The following is an 18,349-nucleotide window of genomic DNA, read 5'->3' as shown; positions in this document are numbered from 1 at the left end:
AGGGTCCTATCCCAGCCTGATCACCAGCTGGCTAGATGACCTTGGGCGGGTCACTTAAACCACAACCTCTTTGGGCTTCAGTTTCCTAACTTTGAAACAAGAAGTCAATGGGATGTCCTTCCAGGCCCTCAGAAAGATGTGGCTCCAAAGGTCAGACCACCTGCAGTGCAGCTGGGTTTCCAAGCCATACTTGATTATTGGAGATGACACTCAGAAAATATTCGGTCCAAATAATTCTCACCCCTAAACAACGGAGGCTTTAGTGGGCCTGGATTATTAGCGGGATCCACCATTCTGATCTCAACCAAATGCGGCCTCCTTAGTAGCCGTCCTAGGCCCGGTCAAACCATCAGCCTCCCATCATTTGGTTGATTTTCTTCACAGTACCCATGGCTCTCAGAAATGGTTATTTGTTTCCTGGGTAATGTTTGTCTCCCCGAGACAGCGTGAACATCAGGAGCCCGGGGGCCTTGGCAGTCAGGCTTGCTGCGTAGACCGTATCCCATGTCCAGCACAGTGCCTGGCACAGCCTAGATGATCAGCGACTACCCACTGGGTGAATCGTGGGGAGAGGATTATTTCTGTATTGGTTTCTTCTTTCCGTGAAAATATCTGTAAATATTAAGGGTAGACCTGGACTGGAAGGCTCTATGGCAGATTCTTACCCTACATTGTTTTAAATCGGTATTTATTCATCCTGGCAAGAAAACACAAGGTCTCTGGATCAGAGGACAGACCAAATTCTTTCACACAGTAATCTCAGAGCTGGCTCCCCACACCCCAGTTCCTCACAGGCAATGTGGAAAGAGCCAAGTGCACCCCGAGTGTACAGGGGGTCTATAGCAGGAGGGGAGCCCCAACGTTGTGACTCTTGGAGCTTATGCAAGACAACATGCCAGCTGCCTCCCGAGCTTTACTCTGGAAGGAACCGACTCCGACTCCGACTCCTTCTGGGGAGAGGAGGAGGAGGTCACTAGGTTTACAGCCCTTTGAATGTAAACAAATGTCTCGAGGCAGAGGTCCCTAAGTCTCTCTGGAGGTCTCTGTCTTTAACTTCCAAGGCTGTTCTTAATCTGTCATCCTTTATCCCAGGTGCCAGCAGTCTTTGCTGACACGCCCTGACCACAGGCAACCATGAAAATATTCATGAAGCATCACTTCCCCACACACATCTCCTGAATTGAAAAGTAATAGCCACCACCTTTGAGTGTCGGCTGTGTGCCAGAATTGTAAATGCGGTGTGAGCCGGTCACAACAGGTCCTGTTATCCTTTCAGCAGATAGGAAGCTGACGCTCAGAGTGAGAGACTGCCTGCAGATGAGGCAGCAAGAAAGGGAGGAGCTGAGATGAGACCTGGATTTGTGAATGCCCCAAGCCCATGTTCTGTCTACAACCTGGCTTCCCCAACGTCTGGTCAAGTTGATTTTAACAGAGTTGATTACTTTTGAAGTATTTGAAAAAGAGAAGCCTTCTATTTATTCAACACCTACTATGTGCCAGACATCTTTCTAGGCAGGGAAAAATGGGAGAGACATGGTTCTTTGTTATTATGGGACCCATCCATGAAAGAGACGCAGACATTAAAGAAAGAATCACCCAGAGAGAAGTATCCTTGTGATAACAAGGGTGGCAAGTGAGGGAGGATGAGAAGTGCAGGCTGGGGGCTGTCCTCAGAGACTTCCCTGGGGAGGGAACATCCCACCGTGGCCCTGAGGCTGAGTTTGAAGGCTGGCCCAGGCAAGATGTGGGAGAAGGGTGTTCCGGATGGAGGAGGTGGCACGTGCGAAGGGAGGTGCAAGCTGGCAAGATTCACCTGGGAGGAAGGCAGGGAACAGACCTTGCCTTGGAAAGGAGACTGCTCCTTATCCTCGGAGCACTGGGGAGCCCCTGCAGGTTTGAAGCAGGGGAAGGGATGGGATTCGCTGAAGTGACTTCTCATTCATGCTAGTTAGCCAGATGTTCTCATTAAAGCAAAAATCCTTTTCTGCTCTTTCCTAGGGACTGGGGAAGAAAGGCTGAAGGGCATGAGAGAGAACACATTCAGGGAAATGCAGACTGCTTAGAATTAGGGTTATGGTTTTTTGGTGACAAGGGCAGCAACCCAGCAAGTCACGGCCACAGGGAAAACGGCTGGCAGTGATTTTTCTGCATCTCTTGCTTCCACATTCACCTGGCTGTCAGCCTGGGGGGCCCTGTGGAAGGTTTCAAATGTGTGCTTCAGGCCCGCTTGCCAGACCCCCGGGCAGTCAGTAGGGTAACCAGGCAGCTTCCAGAGAAACTGCCAAACTCACTGCCACCACACCCCTAGGAACCAGTTCCAATGGGGCCACAGTCATAGCAAACAATGGCAATATTTACCAAGTATTTCTGGAAAAATGAGTGCAAAGTGCAGGAAACGCAGTGCAAATTGCTAGAACGCAGTACATTAGCAACATAGGACATTTAATGAGTCTGGGAAGAGACATACGAATTTCAGGAAAATGTCAATTGCTGCAATGTAAACAAGAGGCTTCTCAATATCTCATTCTCCTTAGGACTTTATTTCAGTCTTCGGTTATAACTAGTTCTATGATTCTTGGGAGAGACTTCGTTCTAAGCATCAAGGAGGGGAGAATTGGAGAATTTTGGGAAAGAGGGGAGTGGGGGTTGCTAGCGCATCACAGACTGGCAGAGAGCTTTGGGGGCACTGGCACGGTCCCACTTGAGGAAAACTGAAACTGCAGCTGGGGCTGGTGCGCTTCCAGGAAAAGTGTTTGCTGCAAAAACTGGGCCCATAGTGGGTGCTATGGTCTGAATGTGTTATCCCAAAATTCATATGTTAAAATCTAATCCCCAAGACAATGGTATTAGATGGGACCTTTGGGAGGTGATGAGGTCACAAGGCAGGGGCCCTTGTGGATGGGATTAGTGCCCGTATAAGGGAGACCGCAGAGAGACTCCTCACCCCTTCCACCAGGTGAGGATGAAGCAAGAAGGCACCATCTGTGAACCAGAAAATAGGCCCTTTCCAGGCACTGAATCTGACTTGATCTTAGACTCCCCAGACACCCAGTTTATGGGATTTTGCTATAGCAGCCCAAACGGACTAAGACAGGGGGACAACTGCTCACATCTCACTGGGTTGCAGGTGGGGATGGTGTCGTGTCCAGGAAAGGGAAAGACCGAGGTCAAGGTCAGCCAGTGCATTTCCCATCTCATGCAGCCCCGTTGCTGGGACCGAGGAGGGACCTGGGAAATAGGCACTGACAGCCTTGTCCAAGTGGTTCCAAGTGGCTCCACCTAGACCCACTTCTTCAGCAGCTCAATCTATGGCCAAGTAAAGTTAGGAAGCCCAGGACCCATGGGCTGCCGGCCAGCAGGGTACTCACTTGCCCCCCTTCTCTGCAGTTCCTGACAGCCTCCTCATGAAGGTGCTGAGCCAGCGCCTGGACCAGCAGGACTGCATCCAGAAAGGCTGGGTGCTACACGGTGTCCCGCGGGACCTGGACCAGGCACACCTGCTGAACAGCCTGGGCTACAATCCCAACAGGTGAGCTGCCCCAGCCAAGCCCGCAGCCCTGGCCAAGCCCCTGGGCACCCCCTCTCCAGGGCTCAGCTGAAGGGGTCCAGGTTACACAAGCCTTCATGTGTTCCTGAAGTGGAATGTCTCCTGGTCATCCCCATTCCCACCCATCCCATCTGCCCGGTGGACTAGGAGTCAGGCTTGGGTTCAAATCCTGGCTTTCACTCTCCTTGATGGACCCTCATCTGTAAAACAGTAATGAATACCAGTCTTGCCTTCCTTGGGGAATTGTTATACAAATCAACGGATGTTTTCTTCTACTGTTTTTACAGTTTCATTTTTATATTTAAATCTTTGATGCAGCCAATATTTATTTTGATGTGAGTAGGCAGTATGAGTCCCCCTTTTATTTTTTCCCCAAATGGTTAACCATTTGTTCAGAGTGTTGAATATCACTGGATGTTCTGTCTTCCCTCTACTAGTTTGAACTTGAGAGCTCATCACAATTGTATATATTGTGGAGAGCAATGAAGCCCACCAAAGTGAAAGCAAGCAAAGGCTATTTAGTCTGAGCTTGCAATAGCAAGGGGTCAGCCACCATTGCTTGGCGTTTTGGCAGAGGCTCACAGGCAGGCAGCGGAGGTGACAGCATTCTAGTGGAAGGTGGGAAAGGCTTTGGTTTTACCATGCCCCAATTGGAGGCTGTTTGCTTGGGGAAGCTGGGTGGGCTAACTAGAGGCGGGGCCTCCTGTGTGACTGGTTAAGGGAACATATTTGGCTTCCTCTGGTTGGTCGTACCTTGCAAATGGTGGCAAAAATGAGGGAAGCTGTCTATTCCTGATCAAGTCCTGGTCCTTCGGGGCTGATTGCTGCAGAGACTGTGGTCTGACACCCCGGGCAGGTTGCTGCAGGTTGTGGGTTCCAGTTCTGTTTTTATATATGGTCTGACCATCATCAAACTGTGTGTTTAGTCTCTCAATATACTGGGCCTGTTTCTGAACTTTCTCTTTTCTGAGTGTCTATTTCTGCAGTAGTACCTCTCTGTTTGACTACTTTACTTTTGTCATATCTGTATTTCAATAGTCAATGCAGGACAAGGCCCTCTCATTAATCTTCTTTATTGTCTATTTTATATATTTATTATTCCAAACGAGCACTATAATGATTTTATCATGTACAAAAAGAAACTGCCATTGAAATTTTAGGGGGAATTGCCTTAGATTCTCAAATTGATCTGTGATATGGTTTGGCTCTGTGTTCCCACCCAAATCTCATCTTGAACTATAATCCCCACATGTTAGGGAGGGACCTGGTGGGAGGTGATCAGATCATGGGGGCGGTTTCCTCCATGCTGTTCTCATGATAGTGAATGAGTTCTCACGAGATCTGATGGTTTTAAAGTGTGGCACCTCCCCCTTTGCTCTCTCTCTGTCTCTCTCCTGCTGCCATGTAAGATGTGCCTTGCTTCCCCTTTACCTTTTGCCATGACTGTAAGTTTCCTGAGGCCTCCCCAGCCATGTGGAACTGTGAATCAATTAAACCTCTTTCCTTTATAAATTATCTAGTCTCAAGTAGTTCTTTATAGCAGTGTGAAACGGACTAATACAATCCGTTACAGTTTGACATGGATATATTCTGTCTTTGCTTCTAGTGAAAATATCAACACTTCCTTGGGTCTTGCATGTTTTATTTTATTTCTAGGTATATTATCTCTTGTTCTTCTTACTGATATTATAATAAGATATTTTCATTCCATATTTTCTAAGGGGGTTTTTCAAGAGTATACAAAAGACATTGATTTTGGCTTACTTTATACCCCAGCCACCTTCTCAAACCCTCTTACTGTTTTGGATAGTTTTTCAGTTGATTCTCTTGGGTTTTTCAGGTAGATGACCATGTCATCTACAAATACTCATCCTTTTGCCTCTTCCTTTTCAATATTTATACTTTTCATTTTACTCTTGTTGGGCGGTACTTTCAGAACAGGGTGTCATGATCGACACGGTGGTTTTTCCTGACCATAAGGGCTGTCCTGGTACTGCTGACATTAAGGTGCTACTGGCTTTTGGTTTGAAGTGCATACAATTTGTATGAAGTTAAAGAAGTTGGCCGGGCGCAGTGGCTCACGCCTGTAATCCCAGCACTTTGGGAGGCCGAGGCGGGTGGATCATGAGGTCAGGATATCGAGACCATCCTGGCTAACACGGTGAAACCCGTCTCTACTAAAAAATACAAAAAATTAGCCGGACGTGGTGGCAGCCGCCTGTAGTCCCAGCTACTTGGGAGTCTGAGGCAGGAGAATGGCATGAACCCAGGAGGCGGAGTTTGCAGTGAGCTGAGATCACGCCACTGCACTCCAGCCTGAGCGACAGAGTGAGACTACATCTCAAAAAAAAAAAAAAGAAGTATAGCTCCGTGATTTAAAATCTCTAGTTAATGTTCATCAAGAGCTTTTCAGCATCCTTTAAAATTGTTTTTTCTCTTTTTGACACATTGATATTATAAATTATGTTAATATTAGTAAGCCAGTCTTTTGTTCCTATAATAACTGGTTTGGTCATGGCATATTGTTCTTTCATGGTATATTATTCTACTGCTTGTGGCAGATAGAATTTTGACCCTTATGACCTTTGCCCCCCTGCTGTCATGCCTCTGAGTATTACATTACATGACAAAAGTGACTTTGCAGATATACTTAAGATTACTAATCAGTTCACCTTAAAATAGAAAGGTCATCCTGGACTATCTGGGTGGGCCCAGAATAATCACACAAACCCTTAAAAGCAGAGTTTCCTCCTGACTGAGGGCAGAAGAGGAAGTCAGAGAGATTTCTAAGCATGACACAGCATTGGTGGCTCAAAGATCGGGGCCGTGGAAAATGTGAGAAGAAATGAATTCAACCAACAGTGAGCCCCAGGTGAGAACTACAGCTCTGGCTGATACCTTGACCTAAGCCCAGTTAGACCCATACCAGATTTTTGACCTACAGAAACTGGGAGATAATAAATTTGAGTATCTTTTTTTCTTTTCTTTCTTTCTTTCTTTCTTTTTTTTTTTTTTTTTTGTGAGATGAGTATCACTCTGTTGCCCAGGCTGGAGTGCAGTGGCGTGATCTCTGTTCACTGCAACCTCTGCCTCCCAAGTTCAAGTGATTCTCCTGCCTCCTCCTCCTGAGTAGCTGGGATTACAAGTGTGTGCCACCATGTATGGCTAATTTTTGTATTTTTATTAGAGACGGGTTTCACCATGTTGGCCAGGCTGTTCTCGAACTCCTGACCTCAGGTGATCCACCCATCTCAGCCTCCCAAAGTGCTTGGATTACAGGCATGAGCTACTGCACCTAGCCAAATTTGATTATCTTTTTTTTTGAGACAGAGTTTCGCTCTGTCTCCCAGGCTGGAGTGCATGGCGCGATCTTGGCTCACTGTAAGCTCTGCCTCCCGGGTTCATGCCATTCTCCTGCCTCAGCCTCCCAAGTAGCTGGGACTACAGGTGCCTGCCACCACGCCTGGCTAATTTTTTGTATTTTTAGTAGAGATGGGGTTTCACCATGTTAGCCAGGATGGTCTCGATCTCCTGACTTTGTGATCCACCCACCTTGGCCTCCCAAAGTGCTGGGATTACAGGTGTGAGCCACCGCACCCAGTCCAAATTTGAGTATCTTTAAGCAGCTAAGTTTGTCATAATATGATAATGGCAGCACAAGGAAATTAACATGCTGTTGGATTGTATTGGCTACATTTTTATTTTTTTGTATTAATATGCATATATAATATGGATTAGAATTTTTCCACATTCTTGTGCTTTGTTAGGCTTTAGTATCAGTGATGTGAAAATTTCGTAGATTTTCTTTCTCCATATCTGAGAGAGTTTTTAAAACTCCGGCAGTAACTATTTTTTTGGATCTGGCACTTTGGGGCAGAGGTAGCTTGTTAATGATTTGATTGATTTTGTTCAGGGTGTTTGGTCAATTTGAATTTCTCTCTTTTCTTGTGCAATTAGTCTCTTCTTAGAAAATCATCCCTTTCCCCTGTCTTTAAATATATTAACATAATTTGAATATCTTGTGCCACTAATTTTTATTGTGTTTCCTACAGTTTTGGCTTTATGTGTTTTGGTGCTATGTTATTTAGTGCATAAAGGTTTCTGTCAGCTATGTGTTCATTGTGAAATGTATTCTTGATGAAAGTGACCATCAGTGACAGACAGCTAATTATCTACCCCAACATTTATTCTAACTTTCCTCCTCAATAACAAAAGATCAATTTTCAGAAGAGTACTTTGGTGTCTGAAAATAAAAGATCCCGTTTTCCAGTCTTCTTTACAGCTATATGGAGCCACAACACTAAGTTCTGGCTAATGAGATATAAGCATACAGTTTTGTGGTTTTTCCAGGAAACCTGCTTTAAAGAATCTAACTCAGCTGGAAGGCGTTAGCGTTTTTTTGTTTTTCCTTTCCTTTCTTTTTGATTTTCCTGAAGTTAATAATCATCTTGCTTTTTCACTTGTCTAGTTTTCTTTGTACCTATTAGTTAATTATTTCCACATCTCATAATAGGCTTTCAGAGCAATTTCCCACAAAGTCCATCATATTGTGTAATCTATCAGTTTCAGGTTGTTGTTGTTTTTTTTTTTTTGGTCACTCCCATTCCTCTCCTGTTTGGACTGGTTTTTTTCTAGGCTTACTGCATAGTTGATCATCAGAGGCTTTTCTTTACTATAATCAGAGGAATTCCCCTTGGCTTTCTTTTGAGTTGGAGTCTCTGCTTCCTGAGTCACACATCTTCCTTTTATATACCCCCTTGATTTGACAAAGCATAACCTCTAGTTGCTTCCCAAGTTAAAAAGATGATTTAAAAGCAGTAGACTGTTACACCGGAAACACATGTGTTCTAAATTGAAGAAGTCACCCCTTATGCCTGTACACAACAATCATTTTGGGATTGCCTTTCACTACTACACTGAAGATTCTCTTTACCCCTCTCCCATATTAGATATTTTATTTCTACATCACATGGCTTCCTTTTTCTTGGTTTACTACCTTGTTTTGGTTGAACACATCTATCAGTAACTTCCTGAGAAACAGTGTATGGGAGGTAAATTTTGGGGGCCCTGCTATTCTATCTGAAAGTGTCTATTCTGTCTTCATACTTGTTGGATAGATTGGCTGGGTGAGAAACTATAGGCTGGAAATGATTTTCCCATAGATTTTAAATTTCCAGTGTTGCTAAGAAGTCCAATGCCAATCTGATCCTGATCCTTCATACGTGACTTTTTTCTTTCTGTGGAAGTTTGTAGGCTCTTCCCTTTGTCTCCAGCGTTCTGAAATTTCACAGTGAAATTTCATTATATCCTTGGTATAGGTCAGATTTACTCCACTGTACCAGAAATTAATCTTGAAACCTGTGTTCTTCAGTCCTGGGACATTTTCTTGAATTATTTTGTTAATGATTTTTCCCCTTTTTTCTATTCTCTCTGAAACTGCTGTTATTTGCATATTGGATCTTCAGGACTGGGCTTCTAAATGTTGTAAAAATATCTTTTTTCCCTTGTATTTTGTGTGTATGTGTGTGTGTGTGGTCAGTTGCTGCTTTTTGTTTTGTTTGGCTCTACTTTCTGGGAGATTTCCTCAACTTTCTCTTCCAACATTTTTATTGAATTCTAATTTCTGCTCTTGGGTTTGTTTATTTCTGTAATATTCAAGAGCTTTTTGTTTTCTGAATATTCCTTTTATAGTTTCTTGATCTTATTTCATGGTTTTTTTATCTCTTGAAAATGTTAATGACATATTTGATTTTGTTAGGAGGATGGGGAGATAGGCTTTTTTCCGTTTCCTTTCTGCATAACCAGTTTCTATTGAATTTTTGTTTGTCTTGGTCTTATTCTTTCTCAGCAGAGTCTTTTTTTACCCTTAGATGTTGAATTACCCCTGGTTGTTTGCTCATGTCTAAGAATGGGAGACTAAAAAGCGATTTGGAAGCTCTGAGTGCATGGAAAGAGCCCACAGGCTTAGTCTTCACTGTAGGGTGGTATCACTGGGGTGATAAAATTGGGCCATTTGTGCAGAACCCTCCCACCAAGTGTCAACATCTTTAGATCTTTTCCTCTGGGCTGCTCAGATTCCCCAGAGAGGACTCATGCAGTCTCCTGCTGGACGGTAAAGGCCTTGCTGCCAGGACCCCCTCTCTGGGGGTCCAGGGGAGAAGCAGGACACTGGGAAGGGCAAGGGAGGGGTCTCACATACTGCATGCAGTTTGCATACTTTTACCTAATTCCCCTGTGTTTACCATAGACTCAGGCTCTCAACTGTGCTTGGCGTTCTTCAGCCCAAAGAGCCTGTATTTTATCCTCTCTAGAGAATAAATGTTTAATTTCTTCCCAAGTGGAGGAGAGACATTCACTGAGCTGGGTGGAGTGAGGAAGGGATCTAGGACTCACTCTCTTCTCAAACAAATTTCAACCAAGCCCCCTTATTTTAGCCACCAGTTCCCAGGTGGCGCCTGTGCCTGAGCCTTTTGAGGATTTTCTGGGGAAGATGAGGTTGATTCTCAGCTTTCCTACTACTGATCTAGGATTTGGCTTTCTGAGGCCGCCTCAGCTCGTTGCCTCTGGTTCAAGTCTGCTTTCCAGCGTCGAAACCTTTGTCTGATTGCCTTCTTCTTCCCTGTTCTTTCTGTCCTTGTAGGTTAGGTTTTCAAAGTGCCTTTCCTATCGTTTTTCTGTGGGATTTGGGGAAGAAACAAAATCTGGTGAGAGTTTCAAGAAGCCATTTTTATCTGGAATTCAAACTCTGATTTCTTTGTTACATTTGCATGTTCCTAAGTTTTACTTTCAACTATTTTGCTTCTCTTATTTTTTGTTGATGACACAACTAAAAAGCTATATGGAAGCTCTGGATGCATGGGTGGAGCCCATAGACATTGTCTTCACTGTGGACAGAATGAAATTGGGTTTGATATTTTTTCTTCAATCTGAATGTCTTTTTCCTTGAATAGTTGAGTCTATCCCACTTATTTTTGCTTTTCTTACTTTATTTTGTGCTTCATTATGGTTTCCTTTGTTTTCCATCTTTTCTTTATGGGATGTGTTTTGAGTTTTGTTCTTGTTATTGTTAGCTTCTTACCTGCCCCACTTCCATTAATTTACAAGATAATCTGTTTGTAGTTCTAATAGTCTCTTCAACACGACTTGATTAAACCTTATTTCTCAGTTTGTTGATTTTGAAATGCAGCAGAATATCTTGACCCCTTCATATGAAAGATGTCGGCTGGGCGTGGTGGCTCACGCCTGTAATCCCAGCACTTTGGGAGGCCAAGGCAGGTGGATCACGAGGTCCAGAGTTCAAGACCTGCCTGGACAATATGGTGAAACCCCGTCTCTACTAAAAATACAAAAATTAGCCGGGCATGGTGGCGGGCACCTGTAGTCCCAGCTACTCGGGAGGCTGAGGCAGGGAACTGCTTGAACCCGGGAGGCAGAGGTTGCAGTGAGCCGAGATCACGCCACTACATTCCAGCCTGGGCGACAGAGCAAGACTCCATCTAAAAAAAAAAAAAAAAAGAGGATCCCACATGTACTGCCTCCTCCTCCCCCTTCTCCAGCCATTCTCCATTTTGGGGGAGCCAGGGACAGACATATCCTGAAATTTTTCTGTGCCAGTCTATTATACACAGATTATTGTTTTTAATCAGTATTGATTAAGCTTTTCTTTCTAGAAATATAACAATCATATTCTGTTTTTAACTATAATTACTATACTTACAAAGTTTTTATTCTCTTTAAAACTGGATTAAGATTTCAACACCAGTTGTTTATATATTTCAACCTCTTCATTTATTAATTTTGATTTTATCTTTCATTTGAATGGATTATGTCTTTAATTCATTTTCAGCTAGGGTACATAGATACTAAACTTCCTGAATTTTTGCATACTTCAGAATGTCTTTCTGTTATTTTTACTTGTAAACAACATCTGGCAAATAATTCTTTGATCATGTTTCTTTCTTTCTCTCCCCAAGCTCCTCCCCCACCCTCAGTATTCCAAATCCCTTCTGCACAGCCTCTGACATCTTGCCAGATGTGTTTCTCTTTCCTTCTCTTTCTTTCTTTCTCTCTTCCTTCCTTCCTTCCTTCCTTTTCTTTCTTTCTTTCTTGATGGAGTCTCACTCTGTCATCTGGGCCGGAATGGTGCAATCTCAGCTCCCTGCAACCTTCCCCTCCTGGCTTCAAGCGATTCTCCTGCCTCAGCCTCCTGAGTAGCTGGGATTATAGATGTGTGCCACCATGCACAGCTACTTTTTGTATTTTTAGTAGAGACAGGGTTTCACCATGTTGGCCAGGCTGGTCTTGAACTCCTGACCTCAGGTGATCCACCCGCCTCGACCTCCCAAAGTGCTGGGATTACAGGCATGAGCCACTGCGCCCGGCCTATGGATGTGTTTCTTTTGCCTGGGTGTTCAGGAGATCTCTCTGTCTCTCTGCCTCTGTCTGTGTCCCCTACCCCCTTCTCTTTCTCTTTAAGTTCATTTACAATCACCAGGCCATAGCTCAGTCTTGGTTCTCCTTATTACTTTTCTCTGGACATTAGGAACCCTTTCACTTACAGTATTTCAGGAAAATTTTCTTCCAGTAGATATATTAATATTTTTCTGGTTCATTTGCTTGGTTTTCTTCTTCAGTAAGACCAATTATGTGTGTGTTAGATATTTATCATCAGCTTTTCATAATTCGGATTTTCTGCTGGTGGCTTTTATCTTACTCTTTTTGGTATTATTTTCTCGACTCTGACCTTCATGGTAACTGACTGTTTTCTGCTGTGTTTATTTCTTGCTGTTTTTCATTTGTTTTTTTGTTTCTATAATGCTTTTACTTTTCCCCTTAGGCATTTTTCCTTCATTTTGTCAGCTTTCTTTGCATCTCCTTTTAAAAAATCTCATCATCTTTTCTTTCATTTCCTATATCATGGAGTCCACTCTCTTTAAATTATTTAGAACATTCTGGTAAGGTTTTATCTAAAATGTTCTTATGTGTCCTGGAGTAATTCGTTTTCTAATGGGTATTCATTGTCTCTCTCTTTTTTTTTTTTTAACTTTTATGCCCCTTTCCTTCCATTTTTTGGTAGCACCTATAACTGGGTCCCAAGATGGATATATTCTGTAAATCCTTTACCTTTGAATAGGCTGGTTGTTTGTCTAAGAATAGTGTGAGTTGGCATATTAGTTACCTATATTGCCATAATAAATTACCACTGACTTGGTGGCTTAAAACAACACAAATTTATTGTCTTCAAATTCTGTAGTGCTAAAAATCATGGCACTGCCAGGGCTGCATTCCTTCCTGGAGGCTCTAGGGCAGAATCCGTTTCCTTGCCTCTTCCACCTTCTAGAGGCTGCCCGCATTCCTTGGCTCACAACCCCTCCCACCATCTTCAGAGGCCGTAGTGCAACTCCTATCCTTCCTCTGTACTCATGTCTCCCTGAGACCAGAGCCGGGAAAGGGTCTCAGATTTTAAGGAGCTATGTGATTAGATTGGGCCTACCCAGCTAACCTGAGATAATCTTACCATATCAACACAGTCCTTAACTTAATCCAATCTGGAAAGTTCCTTGTTCCTGGTAAGATAACCTACTCACAGAATCTGGGAATTAAGAGGTAAACATCTTGGAGTTGGGGGCAGGCATTATTCTGCCTTTCCCACAGTTAGAATCTCCTCAACTCTGAATTATATCCCTAGAGTTTGGGCTACAGAGCTTCCCATTGGAAGACTGAAACCTGTTTAGGCCCAGGGCAGCGGGGATCTGATAGTGTTAACCTGAGCATCCTGTTTTACTGCCGTTATTCCTGTGAAATTCCAGGGACCAAAGTACCCAAAGGCTAAGTGTCCACCCTCTGTTCTTCCTAACATAGTTAATGCCACAGACGTGGTTAATGTCACAGCATCAGCTGCATAGCTTCTGTTTTTGTTTTTGTTTTTTTTTTTTTGAGACGCAATTTCGCTCTTGTTGCCCAGGCTGGAGTGCAATGGCACGATCTTGGCTCACTACAACCTCCGCCTTCTGGATTCAAGTGATTCTCCTGCCTCAGCCTCCCAAGTAGCTAAGATTACAGGCGCGTGCCACCACGCCCAGCTAATTTTGTGTTTTTACTAGAGACGGGGTTTCACCATGTTGGTCAGGCTGGTATCGAACTCCTGACCTCAAGTGATCCACCTGCCCTGGGCTCCCAAAGTGTTGGGATTACAGGCGTGAGCCACTGCTCCCAGCCTGCATAGCTTCTTTGTGAGCTCATCAGCTATGTGAAGATGAAACGCACTGGGGAAAATGCAGAACAATCACTTTAAAGAAGGCAGGGCAGGGTGTCATTAGCAGGTCAGGAGAGAGAATCCTGTGCTGGTTTTCTGAAGCCTGGGGGGAAAAATGACTGTTTTACTTACCGAGCCCAAGCACCAGTACTACAGGACCAACACAGGGAGGAAAAGCACACAGGGAGGAATATTCAAGAACCGATTTGATTTAGGGCAGGGTTGCAAGGAAACACTCTTCTGTTCACCACGGAGTGAAAATCACATTCTAAAGACTTAGTAAATAATGCCAATTTAATTTATTTGACCCTAGGGCGAAGGACAGGCAGGAACAAAAAATCTTTATTTACAATGTAGATTTAATCGTATGCTGCTGTTGATCATCCTTTCGTAGTCATTGAAGGTATATTTTCCTTCCTCCTTTCTCATCTCTGTCTCTTCCATCTCCAGCACCTTAGCTTTCAATTAAACATTTTTATGATGAACTCAGAAAGTAATCTTAGCCATAAACCTTCAAGTTCAGATACAGGCTAAGAAAGAGAGAAATATTCTAAAATGAATCCACCTAGCGCCGGGATGACTATCAGGACTGTAATTCTGGTTCGGTTGTGATGCCAATTATAAAACACTCTTGCTGTGGTGTTGCTGTTTTTGACACCAGGAGGAAATCTTGACAGAATTATAGCCTAGAAATCAATCTGGGAATACGATACAGAAATCTATAATTCAGATATGAAAACAATCTACAAAGGCTCTTTTTTAAAGGAAGGTTCAATGAAATTAGATTAAAATAAATTTACATATATATCAATTTTATTATTAAAATATATTCACACTAGTAAATAGAGTTATCGGGGAAGGGTAAGCTACTCCGTGTATTGGACACAAAAATAGACCTCTTTGGCTTATCAGAAAACAAAGCTATTGTCTCCTTGTCAAATATAAATCTCTTCTTAGAGCTAATAAATGGGTAGTGTTCAAATGCAATGTTTTGTCTGACTCCTACCTCATAAACCCGTGGCACATAATACTAAATTATATTCCACTGAGCAGTATCAATCTCTTCATTCCAACATCATACAGTAAGGGAAACAAACCAAGTAATTGATCTGTCGAAAAGAAGGAGAAAAAGTTATTTCAGAACAAATAAAATGGGCTATAAAGTTTGTTAAAACGTAATAATAATAGTAAAAAAAAAAAAAAAAGAAAGAAGAAAGAAACAAAGAAAGAACTATGTTCACGGCTGTATCCAGAAACCTGCCCTCTGCCTGGCTGTAAAATAATTCATTTCATGCTGCAAGCTTGTAGCACAGTATTTTCTTTTAAAATTAATGCTTACTACAGAGAAAGAGTATAGGATTCTGATTGATGTTGGGAAGTTTGCCATGTATGAGACCCACTGTTTTTTTGCATCCTCCTTTCCCTCCGTGCTGCAAGGAGGGAGGGGGCAGGGCAAGCTGTGACCTTAACCTTCCCCCACAAGGTCTTGGTAATGCTATCTCAGAAATCCCCGGAAAAGGGTGTAAAAGGAGGGTCCTAGATGAGTCAGTGGCAATGACATTCAGCAAAATGGTAGCAGGGAGTTTTAATCTTGGTGTTGTTTTCTGGAGTATCTTTTTCTCTCTTCATTGGACTGCATTTTAGGACTCTCAGGAAACCACCCAAGAATGAGATTTCTGATTAGCTCATTTGGGTGCCAGGTCATTTTGTGCGAACTGGAAGCTGCTATATAGGTTCCTTTGAGGATGTGGTGGTTTCTGAATTTTTATGTATTATTGTTGTTTAAATAAGATGGGTATGTGTGTCCCACATCCAGAGGAGCCCAGAGGGTTTCAGTTGTCCCTGGAAAGGCAGTGGCAGGTCTCTTCTCATTGCATATGGCTCCCCGTTGGTGCTGGGTTTGTAGTTGTTGTTGCTGGCTTTTGCTAAACAGACCTTCCACACACAGACATTTCCTACAGAAAGCCGGAGAGAACAGAGCTGCCGAGGGGAGGGAGGCTGGCAGACACCCACCCCCAGGCACAAGGGGCTGGCACTTCCGCACTCAGCGCAGTCTGCCGGGGCCAAGCCTGTTCCCTCAGGTCTGGAAGCTTTCTTTTTCGATTTCCTAGGACAAAACTGCCATGGCTTTGCACAGGGCATCTCTGCTCTGCCTTTCTCAACTTCCTCTCTGCTTTTCTCTTTCTCCTTCTTCATCTTTCAGTTCATTCTCCTTTTATTCTCTGACTGCCGTGAAACAGCCCCTCCCACTTTGTTCCCAGATCACGTCCATTGAGGACACTTCTTCCCTTTCCCTCCTCCTTCTCTCTCCTGCCCCCTCCTCCTTCATAATCAGCATTATCTTGACAACAAGAGTAATAATGATGATATCTGGTCTTTACTGAGTGCTGATTATGCAGTTGTTTCCTATGTGATTCCATCCATTCAACGGCCCAGTAAAGAAGGTTTGCTCAGGTAAAAGGCAGTCAGCGTTAGAGAAGCCATGTCCTTGCCCCAGGCCACATAGCCAGGTAAGATCCATGGAAGGGGCCAGCCCTGAACCCAGCTCTTTGCTCTGAACTGTTAAATTCTATCCTTTATGCAGTGGGATTGCATTTATCCCTCTCTGTTGGCTAGCTGGTTTGAAGAAGACACATTTAACGTCAATTTCCTTATCTGTTAAATGGGACAATAATCTCTACTCTTTTAACCTCACAGCACTACTGCTCTGGAGAGTAGATGGAGGACGTGTGCATGTGGTTGATAGCTTGAAAGAGCTGTACGGATACTGTGGATGGCTATGACCTGCTCTGCACGTGAGTGCCCAGAGTACCTCCTGTCAGGGCCGACTCTCATTCAAATGTGTAGGGGAGAGTTTGTCTTCTCGCCTGTTCTCACATAACAAGTTACACGCTAAGCCACGCATGGTGGTGCACACCTGTAGTTCCAGCTACTTGGGAGGCTGAGGTAGGAGGATTGCTTGAGCCCAGGAATCAGAGGCTGCAGTGAGCTATGATCGTGCCCCTGCACTCCAGCCTGGGTGACAGAAGGAGACCTTGTCTCTCCGAAAATGAATAAATACATAAATAAATAAAGCACACACGGCCCCCAAATAGGATGCTACAGATTTGTCTATATGTTAAGAAGTGTAAACACATTTACTCTGACACTTCCCCATGTAACGCTGAATTCCTGCTCAATACAAAGAGGCTAAGATGGCAAATATTGAAGGGGTGACCCTCAAAGGGTATTTGCTGCATCTACTCACTATGGGTTCGTACAAATAATTTTAAAAATATTTTTTCTCTAATGGCGACCTGCTTGCTTTCCTTATCTATGGAAGACATTTTAAAGACACTCATTGGCTTGGAAGTGGGGAAGGTAGCCTGTTCTTCTCATTGGCTTGGAAGTGGGGAAGGTAGCCTGTTCTTCTCATTGGCTTGGAAGTGGGGAAGGTAGCCTGTTCTTCTGGTAACACATGCGGCGAATGACCCCAAAATAGTCAAAGACAAAATTGCCCTTTTGTTCAGGACCCCATTGAGCCAAGAAAACTGAATTTTTTTTTTTTTTCAATTCAAACTGAAGCAAACTGGAAATTTTTAATCAGGGCATTTAACAATGTTGATAAAATTATTCTGCTAAATGCAGTTTTGATTTTTTTGTTTCAATTATGTCCAATTTTAAACGATGGAATATGGTGGTACATTATGAAATTAAAAACCAGATTGGCATATAGTTTATAGGCCAGAGCTCCCTAATTTGATGTAATTTATTTCCGTATGACAATTTCTTTTGGGGGACAACACATTGAAACCCTTGGATAATGACTTTGTCATTTCTAACATAGTCCAAAGTGAGAAGGATGCTGTAATTTCTTAAGAGGACAGCAGTAGGACCAAAGGAAAATTAAAATGCAAAGTAGAGAGGGTTTCTTGCCCGCCCCGCTCTCTCTCTCTTTCATTATCACGGGTCCTTCCAGGAAGCACTATTTCTGCAGCTGATCCTTATGCGGACTATGGATAATAAACAGCCCACTAATGGAGGCCTGAACTAGGAAATGGAGTTGGAATCAGCAGCAAAATCCAGTGGCTGACGAAGGTTAATAACTCCATTACTGCAGCTCTGGGCCTGAGCCTCCCGACGAGCAGGGTGTTAGCCTTATCTTACTCCTCATTAATTGAGCTAATAGAACCCAGGTGACCCTGCCTTGCTGCCATCATCCGAGAGTTTACCAGACATGGGCTGGAATACATATCATTGACTGTGTGCGCCATGGTGCCTTTTCTTTTTGGAAGAAAGCTCTTTCTTAAAGACGGGTTTGCTGCGAGCCTCCTCCTAAAAGAAGGCCCATCCTAATGGAAGCCCCCATGGGCTGACTGCAACAGGACCCGACATCATTCTGACTTTGTCGCATGGGCAGTGATGCAGCAAAGGCCTGCCGTGCTCCTTCGCACCTCGAGACAGAGGTCCACTTGGGGATTGAGGTTTTTGCCTCAAATTGGGCAGCTTTGGTGGAATGGCCATTGTTTCCAGTGTCTGTGGACAAGGGTGAAAAAGAAAGTGGGGCG

At 43.6% G+C, this 18,349-nt stretch overlaps 1 protein-coding gene across 5 annotated transcripts in view; it reads left to right on the top strand.

Moving 5' to 3' along the window:
• Positions 1 to 18,349, top strand: part of AK8 (adenylate kinase 8) — a 151,802-nt gene that overhangs the window by 81,496 nt on the left and 51,957 nt on the right. For all 5 annotated transcript variants that reach the window (XM_063696824.1, XM_031014367.3, XM_063696825.1 and 2 more), the window contains one exon: positions 3,388 to 3,529. In XM_063696824.1, coding sequence (XP_063552894.1) covers positions 3,388 to 3,529 — 142 coding nt within the window. The remainder of the gene's footprint in view (positions 1 to 3,387; positions 3,530 to 18,349) is intronic.

This window comes from Gorilla gorilla, chromosome 13 (assembly GCF_029281585.2).
Source record: "Gorilla gorilla gorilla isolate KB3781 chromosome 13, NHGRI_mGorGor1-v2.1_pri, whole genome shotgun sequence".
In the NCBI taxonomy this organism is placed as follows: Eukaryota; Metazoa; Chordata; class Mammalia; order Primates; family Hominidae; genus Gorilla; species Gorilla gorilla.
Note: the sequence above shows the minus strand (reverse complement) of the source record. Positions and strands in the feature narration are given on the sequence as shown.